This window comes from Doryrhamphus excisus, chromosome 15, assembly GCF_030265055.1.
Source record: "Doryrhamphus excisus isolate RoL2022-K1 chromosome 15, RoL_Dexc_1.0, whole genome shotgun sequence".
NCBI lineage: Eukaryota > Metazoa > Chordata > Actinopteri > Syngnathiformes > Syngnathidae > Doryrhamphus > Doryrhamphus excisus.
Window position 1 is genome coordinate 12292844 of NC_080480.1, and position 13645 is coordinate 12306488.

A 13645-nucleotide genomic window follows, 5' to 3' on the forward strand; every position below is an offset into this window, starting at 1 on the left:
GCCGAAACAATCTGATTTTATTGCTGCTTTGATTGACACAACAGGAAACAGGGATTAATGTTACAGATTTAAGAAAACACAAAAGTACAACTCTTATTTATGTCTTAAATGGCTTATTTACTCTTATTATGTTTACTATATTGAGTACAATATATGACTATGGGGTGTTACTTTATGTCGAGGAATTGTAATAGAAAGTCGTAATTACAAAATTCTTAAATTTTTAAATAAGGAATCCTACTTTTTGGAAATTAACTAATTCATCACGGGATGAACTTTTATTTATAAAAAGTGTATATATTGTTTATAATCCTATGTATTTTATTGTTATGATTGCTGGTGGTATTTCAGTACCTGGTGTTCAGATAGCAGGTGTTGCGATTCCCCACAGCATGATAGTCAGCTGTAGTTGCAATGTCAATGCCGTGTGGAAACGTCCCCTGTTGATTGACAAACAAACAAGCCAATTCATCACAAGAATCCGGACTTCATACTTGAAGAGTGATGTAGAGCCCAACGGCTGTTGTCGCCGCTGCCCTGAAGCTATACTGGAAAGCTATTCCAGCTTCAAGTGCTTTCACAAGCCCTACAGAACATAAAGTAGGATTGTACACAATTGTGTGATTACAGACCTGTCTGCCAACGTTCTCCTGGAAAGCAGCCTGGGACGGGAAGTGAGACATAAAATAAAAATGCAATTCTGTAAAAAGTGAAATGATGTAGAAGTGATGCGGCGTGTTGAAGACTTACAGAGGCAGCTCTGCGGCAGCTGACATCTCGATCAAAAACTGTCACGATCAGCAAAGAGCTGCAGAGAAGCACATAATGAGGGACAATATAATATTATGTTTTGCATTGAGTTGTGGACTCAGCAGCTAAACACAGTACCCAGCATGTTCTGCAACTCTTTCTGCAGTGGACTTCCTCCTGACCCAAATGGTATTCTTAATTGATTCCACCCTTGCCCTATTGATACACCCACTCTGCTGTGATTGGTTACACTTCCAAGCACTCCCGAGGACTTCCAGATATGTATGGTAGGTCCGAGTGCAGGCAAACTGCAGCCCAAATAAGGAAGTCTGGATCAGTAGAACTCGAGTGGACTGAGTCATCCCAAATTTCTTTCAGGGTTCACTTCCAAACCTCATTATCTGATGCTTTAGAATTGTTTACTAAGAGAATACTACATTGTAGCAACTTTTAAAGGTCAGAAAAATGAAAAAAGCATAAGAGGTCCCCTTTGATTGACTTATGTTCTTTAAAAATTTAAGAGAAACCAATACATTTTGGTGAAAATCTGGATAAAATGCCAACACAACAATTTATGTGTCATTTCATTAGGTCAAATAACCAAATATTTTGGTCATTTTCCATGGTCAACAGTACTTTTTCTAAGTATTGGCGCTAAAATACAAAAATACCAAGTTGACCCAACTTAAAAAAATTTGTAACCTCGCTGCCTTAAAATTTTGATTAAATCTAGCAAATTATTTCAAGAAATTTCAACACACAACTAAGTTTCTCCAACTTAAAAGACCAAGTTCACATGACTTATTGATTTGTTGTGGGAACTTCATTTTTTAGGTCAAATAACCAAATATTTTGGTCATTTTCCATGGTCAACAGTACAGTAAGTATTGGCGCTAAATACAAAAATACCAGAAACAAATATACAGCACTCCCACATGCTCAAGACGCTTGTGATGGTGCCACTCGTACATGCACGCACACACACCCATCACAAATATCACCCCACACACTGACAGATGGTAAGAAACAGTCTGTCATATTGTTCTTATGCTAATGTTTTAAAAATATGTTTTAAAGACAAAAAAAAAAAGTTTTAATATTTTCAAAATAAATTGTTCCAGACATTTTTTTTTTTACTTTAATCCAAATTTCTGTTTGGTAGCCTATTGTTTTGTTTTTAAAATAGTTGATTTAACATGGCATTTCTCGTTGTTATGATTTGTGTCAGATTTCAACCCCGACTACTGCATTTAAGAAGCTGATACATTCTGTAAAAAATTCCAAGTTGACTCAACTTCCAAAAATGTGTAACCTCGCTGCCTTAAAATTTGGATTAAATCTAGCAAATTATTTCAGGTAATTTCAACACAAAACTAAGTTTCTCCAACTTAAAAGACCAAGTTCACGTGACTTATTGATTTGTTGTGGGAACTTCACTTTTTAGGTCAAATAACCAAATATTTTGGTCGTATCAACAATGTAAATCAAGTAATCTCAATTCATTTTCAAATCAATTATTTCAATTAATTTCAATTTAATTGTGAGTTGAATTTACTTGAGCTAATTAGTTAGACTAAATCAAAAAGTGAGTTGAGATTACTTGAGTTCTATTGTTGATACAACAAAAATATTTGTTTATTTGACCTAATAAAGAAAGTTCCCAAAACAAAGCAATAAGTCAATAAGTTGTAGAAACTTAGTTGTGAGTTGAAATTACCTGAAATAATTTGCTAGATTTAATCAAAATTTTAAGGCAGCGAGGTTACAAATATTTTAAAGTTGGGTCAAGTTGGAAGTCGGGGTTGAAATCTGACACAAATCATAACAACGAGAAATGCCATGTTAAATACTAACTATTTTGTTACAAAACAATAGGCTGCCAAACAGAAATTTGGATTAAAGTAAAAAAATGTCTGGAACAATTTATTTTGAAAACATTAAAACTTTTTTTTGTTTTGTCTTTAAAACATATTCATGTGAGTTGAAATTACCTGAAATAATTTACTAGATTTAATCCAAATTTTAAGGCAGCGAGGTTACACATTTTCTTAAGTTGAGTCAACTTGGATTTTTTTACAGTGCATTAATTTTACTTCTTTTTGTTCATGATGTGTTTTTGTTTTTTGCCATTACAGCATCCTTTGTGAACCAGGAAGTGCCTCCTAACAAACGTAATCATCCATCCATCTACTTACCTAATATGGTAACTGATGCAAAGACAAAGCTCCCTGATTAGCGTGAAGCTATTCGTTATCACAACACCACACCCCTCATTTATACTCACTTGTACGAATACTATGTGTCTGCGGGGGCAGGGTGCAGTGAATACACCATGTTACAGCCTGACAAAGTACTTTCTGGACTTGTTTACGCTTTCCTAAAACCTGGACAGTTTGGCCTTCCCAACTGCCCTAGCCTGGAGTGATGAAAATAAATGGATTGCACTCCAGATAACAACCTTTGTTTGTTTGTTCATTGTGTTTAAACACATCAATCAGTTATCTCGCAAAAAAAAATCGTTCCCACAGAACCTCTTTCAGGTTGAACGGCGCAGGAACCAGCTTGTCATATCACCGCTGCCAAACAGTGACCGAAACCTACGGCAACAGGCGAAACCTGGCGATCCTGTAGACGAGGGCAAAGGGAGGGTGTCGTTGTCGTGACGCTAGGGGGATCAAACTGATGCTGCAGAGCTGGTCTGCACAGTCACGGGGCCGCACGTTGGGACACGCACCGCCGTCGAGTCACTCGTAGGGAAAAAAGACTGACTCAACGGTGTGGTAAGTTGTCTTACCTGGCAATTTGATTGACAAACGGCTTGAGTTCTTTGGGATCATACGCCCTGGCGAAGGACCAGCACACGTAGCAGGCGGCGTCGCGGACATTGGAGCCGATGCTGCACGCACCCCTCTTTTCATCATAGGTCAGGGACTTGATGATGAGTGGCACAACTGAAAGACAAAATAAAGAATCAATAGAATTCCCACAGTAACACAAACCTAATGCTGATTCCACATTTCAGGACTATACGTTCTCAAGTGACAATTGCATAGAAAGTAAACATAGCGTACAGCTTGTATATAGTATACAGGTGCATCTCAATAAATATGATTAGCGTGCACGTTATTTTATTTCAGGTGTTCAATTCAGACTGAGAGACCATTTAAAAGATCAAGACTTTTTAAATATAAGATATGGATTTTGCGGGCTTTTATTAGCGGTAAGCTAAAATCATGCCCTGCGATTGGCTGGCGACCAGTCCAGGGTGTACCCTGCCACTCGCCCGAAGTCAGCTGGGATAGGCCCCAGCACCCCCCGCGACCCTTGTGAGGAAAAAGAGGTAAAAAATGAATGAATGAATGAGATATGGATGTTGTGGATTTTATTAGCGGTAAGCTAAAATCGTGCCCTGCGATTGGCTGGCGACCAGTCCAGGGTGTACCCTGCCACTCGCCCAAAGTCAGCTGGGATAGGCTCCAGCACACCCTTGTGACCCTAAATGAGGATAAGCAGCAATGGAAATGGATGGATGGAAGCAATAATGATCAAAAGTATACCTTAGTTACGTTTATTTATTCATTCATTCATTCATTTTCTGCCGCTTTTCTACCATAGCTACCCAGTGCTGGCGGCACTCGTGCAGCCTCAGACCATGCCTGGTTATGGGCAAGACCCAATCTCTTGCTACTCAAATGTGTTGACAGATGTTTAGAGAGTAATGTGGACTCATTTTCAGTTGATAGTAATTCTGCATCTCAATAAATTAGAATATTTTGCAAAGTTCATAAAATTCTACAGTCTAGCCCGAAATTATTCATACTCCCGGCAAATTACATTTTATGCTACTGGGGTACACCCTGGACTGGTCGCCAGCCAATCACAGGGCACATATAGACAAACAACCATTCACACTCACATTCATCATTCATCAATTCACATTCATTCAATGATGCCTCTTATATGTGCCCTGTGATTGGCTGGCGACCAGTCCAGGGTGTACCCCGCCTCTCGCCCAAAGACAGCTGGGATAGGCTCCAGCACCCCCGTGACCCTTGTGAGGATAAGCGGTAGAAAATGAATGAATGCCTCTTATTAACCATGTGCGAGATGCCTGTGTCATTACCAATGAAGAAAAAATTTGCTGTTTGAATAAAAGTAACATAAAATGTAATTTGCCGGGAGTATGAATAATTTCGGGCTAGACTGTAGAATTTTATGAACTTTGCGAAATATTCAAATTTATTGAGATGCAGAATTACTATCAACTGAAATTGATAGTAATGAGTCCACATTACTCTCTAAACATCTGTCAACACATATGAGTAGCAAGAGATTGGGTCTTGGCTATAACCAGGCATGGTCTGAGGCTGCACGAGTGCCGCCAGCACTGGGGAGCTATGGTTCATTTGGGAGAATTCGAGCATGTCTTGTGACAATGTGAAGCAGAGCATGATACTACTTGGAAAACTGGGCCAAATGGTGGTTTTCCAACATCATATAGAAGCCCACTTCCAAGATGACAAGTGGGAGTTGAAGGTGACTGGGTGGCCAAGTAGATCGCCTCCAGACCTGAACCCATTTCAACACCTAAATGGAAAGTGGAGGAGTGTAAGGTATCTAACATGCACCGGGTCCAGAAGTGACATGCCCAAGAGGATTAAGGCAGGATGTCCGATATGCCGATATTGTCCAACTCTTAATTACTGACACAGATATCAGCCCAGGCTGCACGGCGGCCTAGTGGTTAGCACGCAGGACTCTCATCTAGGAGACCCAAGTTCAATTCCACTCTCAGCCATCTCTGTGTGGAGTTTGTGGGTGCATGTGTGGGTTTTCTCCGGGTACTCCGGTTTCCTCTCAAATTCCAAAAACATGCTAGGTTAATTGGCGACTCCAAATTGTCCATAGGTATGAATGTGAGTGTGAATGGTTGTTTGTCTATATGTGCCCTGTGATTGGCTGTCCAGGGTGTACCCCGCCTTTCACACAAAGACAGCTGGGGTAGGCTCCAGCATTCCTACGACACTAGTGACGATAAGCGGTATAGAAAATGGCCTCTTTACAATAGGACCAGTATAAACCAATGTGCACACAAACATTGTCATCAATATACAATGCAAGTCGTATCATAATCATAACATCAATATTGTACAGTATATGGTTCACAAAGTTGAATTCCCTTATATTATAATGACGGGCTGCACGGCGGACGAGTGGTTAGTGCGCAGACCTCACAGCTAGGAGACCTGTGTTCAATCCCACCCTCGGCCATCTCTGTGTGGAGTTTGCATGTTCTCCCCGTGCATGAGTGGGTTTTCTCCGGGTACTCCGGTTTCCTGCTGGGATAGGCTCCAGCACCCCCCGCAACCCTCGTGAGGATAAGCGGTAGAAAATGAATGAATATTATAATGACCATATGAAATTATTCATTATAATAATCAATTAATATTGCACTGAATAAGACAGCCGGGATAGGCTCCAGCACCCCCCGCAACCCTCGTGAGGATAAGCGGTAGAAAATGAATGAATATTATAATGACCATATTAAATTATTCACTATAATAATCAATTAATATTGCACTGAATAAGACAGCTGGGATAGGCTCCAGCACTCCCGCGCCCTTGTGATGATAAGCGGTAGAAAATGAATGAATTAATGATATCAGCCCATTCTGATATTTGTAACCTGTGGTGGAATTAACATATATGTGTTTTAATATCGTTTTTTGTTTTTTTTATCTGATACCAATATCAACCGATTAGCATTTTGTATGCTAATATCGGACATCCCTACTCGAAACCAATGGTGTTCATGCTAAACACATGATATTTTCACTAGACAATAAGGGCTGTACATTATGTTGAGTCATTTTTAGTGAAAACTCAATCTATACTGCTATACAAGCTATGCAGTGACAACCTAAGCTTGATGTTCATTCATTCATTCATTCATTTTCTACCGCTTATGCTCATGAGGGTCGCAGGGGGTGCTGGAGCCTATCCCAGCTCCAAGCTTGATGTGATAGTGGTAATGGATAGGCTCTCTAGTGAGGATAAGTGGCATAGAAAAAGGATGGCTGAAGTGGCATACTCACTTCTGTGAGATGCTCTAACCCTCGTGTTTCCTCCACATGTAAATACTCAGCGGCTGCGGCGACAATACGTGAACTGCAATCCGCTAAAAGACACATGACCCGAAACAAGACGGGATAACAGAAGGCGCCCACCTCGGCGCATCATGCAAATCGTGGCTTGAGGCTTGACTAATATCAGGAACATTGATGTTGCCTGAGGGCCCTGCTGTTTGGGCTGAGGCCACACCCACTCAGTGAGACAACCCCTCAGAAAGAGGAACTCACCACACAACTAATATCAATACACATTGTGGATCGCAGACATCCACACACACAAACACAAACACACACTCTAAAGTCAAAGGAGCAGGAACTGAGGACCTGCTCGTCTGATACCACCTCAAGTTGCATTCAGAGCAGGTAAAAGCTATTTTAAGATTTCACTAAAAAAGCCACATTATGTTACATTTTAGAATGTTTTGATGCTTGTGTGTCGCTGGTGATGATCGTGCTCACTGATATTTATATGTGTATCATTTCAATAGCACGGAAAATGAATTTAAACCGTTTTTAATAGTTAGTGTTTTTAACATTAAAAAAACAATTTTACAGCTAATTGGAGTTCTTAGTGAGGGAGTGGCAGAAACTTGAGGGACAACTTCTTGCGACAGCTCATGACAAGCAGGTTTCTCCGTGAAGCACAATGCGCCACTTTTTAGGTGATGTTTCATTTCTACAGGACAGCCAAAAAAGTGACAGACTTATTTGTACACATTTGTAACGCGTAATGCAGCTTTTCCTCGAATTGTTTTTTTTTTGTTGTTTTTAGCCAGCGCCAGGTGAGCTCATTGGTGCATCCCGCAGGTGTAGTCATGGGAAGCAGGTGGCTCCCGGTTCCCACACGGGCAAAAGTGAGTTTGGGGAAAGTAGCAAGTTACAGCACGCCCTCCGCACGTCTGTGTTAGTAAGTCAAACCAACAGCAGTGAATTAGCGGCCGCTGGGATGAGTGATATCTTAACTGAATTGGTTTGCAGGTGAACAATAAGTGGGTACAGGTGGAGACGCTTTAAGCGGCCGCCAATTAACCTAAACCGCAAGAAAACAGAGTGCACCTATGTAAAGCTACAGTATGCATACTTGTTTGCATAGGTTTTGCATATTCATCCCTGTCCTGTTTGGTATCCGACCAGTTTGCAGGATCAGTTGTAAAAATACATTAGCCTCAGGGTGCAGTGTTTTTGGGCAGCTAGAGATTTTGCACTAGCATTTGCAAAAACAAATATTGTCCCGATGTGTTTTGGTCTTTCATTCAACACGACTACTTGCAAAAATATATAACCAGGGGAAAACATCATATCAGCATTTACAGATAGTAATGCCACGCTTCTGCATAAGAGTTTGGACTTTTGATTGTGCTTTAGTCACTGTTAGAAAACTATTTAGAATTATATTTCTTATTAGCATCTTCCATCTTCCATGAGAGTTTTAATCTCTCTGTACTGTACACCCTATATATGACATCACAGTCTGTAAATGTTCAGTGTGTCTCCTTGCATGCAAGTTTTTATAAATTTACCTCTAATTATCATCAAAGAACCTGTCTTGTCTTATCTATTATTGAAGCGACATGCTTTTCCTTTACTCTTGTTTGAGGGAGATACGACCACGCCTGTTTGCTATTGGTAATGAGGATTCTATTTAGGTTGAGCTGGGACGTTAGCGAGTTGCTAGTTCATTTGCTTGCCGCTTGAACTTGTATGCTGCTTTGGGTGGCCGCTATTCAGCAAAATTTTGCAGGGGCACGGGAACTATTTAGTCATCAATGATCATTTTAACCACAATCTATAGGGGACACCACAATGAGTTATGTTGAAAATGAGTCACTCTATAGTCATATGTAGAGCACTATGATTTCTGTGTTAATGCAATTGTGAACATCCATCCATCCGTCCATTTTCTATGCCGCTTATCCTGATCAGGCTTCCATTGGCCAATGGAATATGCCGTTAAACATGGAATCTTACAGAAACTTGCATATTGTAAATGAAATGCAGTCATTAGCCACGTTTACATGATTCTGAATAGAATCTTTCCAAATGACGTACCAGAAAACAGTGTATACATAGAAAGGAATATTCCAATCTCCTGTCTACATGCACCACTATAATAGTCAATGGGGCATGCGCAGTAAAACCTAAACAACATCACATGATTCATCAAAGATGGCGGACGAGACGGTGATTACCACAGTTTTTGGGACAGTTGCTATGCTTTTTTTAAAGTAGCAACTTGAACGTTCAGTTCTTTTAAAGTTTTTATCAAAAACAAGCTTTCCGCACCCTGACAACTTTCCGATTGAGCGGGTACAAGATACCTCAATCGGATTGGGGAAAGGAATATTCCACCCCTGTGAATCCGATTATATATTCATTCGGATTGGCACTTTTCTTTCGGAATGAGGTGTATACAAAAGTTACATTCTTTCCGTTTAAGCAAGTAACCCGAATGGAATTGGAATATTTGGCTATTGTGAAACATGGCTATTGTGAAGAGAAGAAATGTTAGCGTGGGTAATTAGCTACGTTTACATGGACCAAAATATTCCAATTGAATGACTTCCATTGCCATTGAATGGCAAAAATGTGCAAAACACCTCTCTTACGGAGCGTGAATGGAAGCTAGTGGGGTTAGCGTAGTTTAGCAGAGCATGCTGTGTGTGCTACTAGGGCTGTATGAGGGTGTGTTACAATGCCGACAAGGATGTTGTGCAAATTTGGACTGAAATAAGGACATCAACAGACATTCTTCACACAATAAACACTTCCTGCCATGAACATCAAAAAGGTTTTCACCACTAATTGTGGAATATGTTATTTATAACGCAAAAGTAACTGCATTGGTGACTACATCTTCCTTAACCACAGGTTCGGGTATTACAGTTTTTCAGAATTTTGTGCTTGCAGAAGCATCACCAATGACGTATTACATCAATTTTTGCATTTAATTAACATATTACCTTACCATAGTAGGTCCTATAATGCCGTGAATGTGGGTGAAGATTTTATGTAAGTCATGTGTTCAATGTCTTTGTTGTAGAGATAATCTGGAGATGGACACTGCCCAGGAACGCAAGCCAAAAAGGCCTCACTACATTCCGCGACCGCTGGGGAAGCCATTCAAGTACCAGTGTTTCCAGTGTCCTTTCACTTGCAATGAGAAGTCCCACCTCTTTAACCATATGAAGTACAACCTGTGTAAGAACTCAATCTCCCTGATGTCACAGAAAAATAGTCTGACAACCCGACAGGTCAAAGCACCGGCAAAGCCCGTCCCAGTAAAGCCTGAGGAGGGTCCAGTCTCACCAGGAGTTCCATCCATCGGTCAGAGGAAACAGGAAAACAAAGGTGAGGTTAGTGATGCACCGGAAGAAGTCGATGTTGAGTGCCAAAGTCCTATCCATGACGGAGAGAAAAGGGAAAAGGACGTTCCCGTAGGGGACAACCAGGACAGCAATGAAACCAAGTCTATTCCACGGCCATCTGCCTTCTCTCTAGTCACGCCCAACCATGATGAAGCCTTCAAGACATCCGTGCAGCAGTCAGACCGTCCACAAATTCCTCATTTCAGTTGCCCACCATTCCCATGGACTTTTAAGCCATTCCCAACTCCCGAATACTCTCCTTATCTTTTGCCTGACCGGCCTTTCTCCTTGCCATACTACCACCCTGGAACCCAAAATGCAAATGAGACAAATTCTTCTTTCCGGGTAGAGGTTCCAGTTTCCCAAAGGCCAGTGGTACCACACGCCATCACTCCACCGCCTCCTGCCTCACTCTTCCCACCTTATCCGTACAGATACTGCCACCCAATCCACCCCTATCATTATAGCCTGTACAGACCCCATGAGATCTCCATGCCCATCACAGCATCAAGATATCTTCCTATGGACTGGTACAGACCAACCGTCGGTTCTAAAGATTACAACTTATACATGCAATCCCATCCCAGTCATTTCAACACCGCAGAAGAAGAACAGCTGGGACACAGACAAAGTGGAGACAAGGCAACCAGACTGAGCCCGAAGGAGGGATGTTCGGCTTTGGGATCCCCTGACAGACCTAGTCATGCACAGGTCACCCAGATTGACGGCGGGGAGGCGGCACATGACACCAACTTGGAAGAGCGGCTGCCATCGACAGCTGTTCAGCAGAAGCAGACTGACGCCAGGCGGAAGGATACGGCGGAGAGCTTGCTGCAGTTAGGAACTCTGCTTGTGGATGGCGGGTAAGAGGATTGCCGCCGTTGTGTATCTTTGTTATCATCAACATGGCTTTCGGCAAATCCACAGTGCCTCTGCTGGTTGCAGCCAAGTACTGCACTCCGGTTTCCAGCAATTTTCCAAAAATAAAAACAACATAAAAATGTAAAAACTATCCCAAATGTGTATGAAATAATAATAATAAATTCTATAAATTAATTTAATTTAATTTTTAATAAATAATAATACATTTTTTAATTTAATTTAATTTAATTTAATTTAATTTAATTTAATTTAATTTAATTTAATTTAATTTAATTTAATTTAATTTAATTTAATTTAATTCATAAATTGTATTATTATTATTATTTCATACACATTTGGGATAGTTTTTACATTTTATGCTGTTTTTATTTAGGTCTGTCAGGGGATCTAAAATTAAAATTAAAATTAAAATTAAAATTAAAATTAAAATTAAAATTAAAATTAAAATTAAAATTAAAATTAAAATTAAAATTAAAATTAAAATTAAAATTAAAATTAAAATTAAAAGTTTAATTTTAGTTTAAAAATTAAAATTAAAAGTTTAATTTTAATTTTATAAAATAAAATAAAATAAACAAGACAACAAATATTTGCTAAAATTGAATTCAAATTAAAAATATGCTAAACTCATGTGACGTACAAGCTGCAAGTTTAAAGCTAAAACGTGAAGGCACAAACATTTTTGAGGTGGTGCTTGGTGTAAAAAGTTTAAGAACCCCTAGATTAATCGATTAATCTGCCCATCACCTGTAGATACTTACCCTCAAGTCTGTGCCAATTATTTCTTCATGAATTATTCACTAAAATTAAGCAAAATGTAAAAAAAACAACAACAAAAAACGCATTTAGTTTGAAGCCTTTGTCAAAAGTGTAATTTTGGTCACCAGCAAACTGCAACTTTAGTATAAACGTGATCACTTTAATTCATGTGGCCACTTGATCTCTTTTACAGATCAGCTGACAACAGCAGATACTCCGCCGTGTCTGGGTCATGTCCTGAAACTACATCCGAACAGGAAGATGAGGACAACAAAGGAGATCCGGCGCCGCTAAACCTCTCAACGAGAACCCAGAACAAAGACAGAGTTACATCCGAGCACAGAGAGAGCGGCTCTGACATTGACGAGCCAACGGGACTAGAGCTGCCCCTGAACCTCAGCCTTCGCTCTTCTCATGCGAGCCCATCGGATGATCATCAGCTCAGCACGGATGAAGAAACGTTCAACCAGAGGCAGACAGCGGCGCTCGCACTCTGTCAGCTCTCCATCGCTAGCACGGCTGCCACTTCGGGTGACTTTGAGCCTGCCGAGGGACTCAAGGAGGATTCCACAGATAATGGAGGTCCTCGCGCACCACCAGAGACGAAGCGCAGGGCTACCGTGACAGGTGTGAAACGATCAAACCAAGCAAAACCAAACCAAAATAAACCAAACAAGAGAGCAAAGGCGGCAACGCGGAATACAAGAAGGAGGCCTCGCTGTTGTTAAACATACTGTATAATATTATTTTGTATAAATTCTAAAAATTCTAATCAGCCTATTGAACATCATTACTGAAGCACTGAAAGACTGCAATACTGCAAATAAACCACCAGGAAAACATATAGCACTGTCTGTATGGTACAGTTTGTAAATATGCTTTTATGTACACAAACACACACAGGACACAATATCAGGTACACCTGCATAATATGAGTACTACATGTTTACGCTTGTGGTTGTAATTTGCAGTGTTTCTAATATTTTGGTTACCTTATTTGTCCATATGAGGTGACAAAAATACTGTATAAAATAATAATACTGTATAATATATGTATAATAATATGAACATTATCATATGGACTTGAATATAAGCAGACCCCTTCCTTTTAAAAGCCGATTATGGAAAAATAAAATAAAAGTTTTTAAAATAAATGAATCTGAAAGTGAAATTAAATTCCATTTAAACCTGTTTTATTAATCATGTTTCTCAGCTGCTTAACTTTTGTTTCATTGTCTTACAAATTACATCGGAACTCCTGTGTTGTTGCTAGTAACCTCTTCCAGGTCACTGTGTGAGCGGCAGGAAGAAAAGCTCTGACTCTCTTGGCGCTATATGTTGGTTTGAATAAATCTGTAGACCTCATCTTTTTACACTTTTTTTCTAGGGGGAAAAAAAATGTTCCATGTACAGTATTATCTTTGCAAGGGCGGAATTTTGCTAAAATGCAAAATTTTGTGAAAAGGTGTGCAGGTGTACCTGTTGACTGATGTATTAATTGGAAAAGGTAATGAGGACTGTTTACGTTCACTTTTTATGAAGTCCACTTGAAGAAAATATAAAATAAAGAAATATAAAAAAAAAAATAATGATCTATAGTAAACCTCGGATATATCGGACTCGGATATATCGGAAATTCGCTCACAACGGACAGATAAAAAAGAACCGATTTTTCTGTAATGTATTTCCAATAAAAATTCATTGCATATATCGGATTTTTTATAACGGATTTCGCCTATTTCGGACAAAATCTCCAGT

The 13645-nt window shown here is 39.8% G+C and overlaps 2 protein-coding genes across 2 annotated transcripts in view; one reads left to right on the forward strand and one right to left on the reverse strand.

The window, feature by feature from the left end:
- Positions 1 to 13645, reverse strand: part of tbcd (tubulin folding cofactor D) — a 36874-nt gene that overhangs the window by 15294 nt on the left and 7935 nt on the right. The window contains exons 14-17 of the mRNA XM_058049828.1: positions 3545 to 3701; positions 751 to 808; positions 633 to 662; positions 355 to 440 (exon numbers count right to left, since the gene is read on the reverse strand). Coding sequence (XP_057905811.1) covers positions 355 to 440; positions 633 to 662; positions 751 to 808; positions 3545 to 3701 — 331 coding nt within the window. The remainder of the gene's footprint in view (positions 1 to 354; positions 441 to 632; positions 663 to 750; positions 809 to 3544; positions 3702 to 13645) is intronic.
- znf750 (zinc finger protein 750) lies at positions 7133 to 13534 on the forward strand. The gene is made up of 3 exons (XM_058049830.1): positions 7133 to 7244; positions 9922 to 11109; positions 12081 to 13534. Exons 2-3 carry the CDS (start codon positions 9935 to 9937, stop codon positions 12613 to 12615), a joined length of 1710 nt encoding a protein of 569 aa, XP_057905813.1. The 5' UTR covers positions 7133 to 7244; positions 9922 to 9934; the 3' UTR covers positions 12616 to 13534.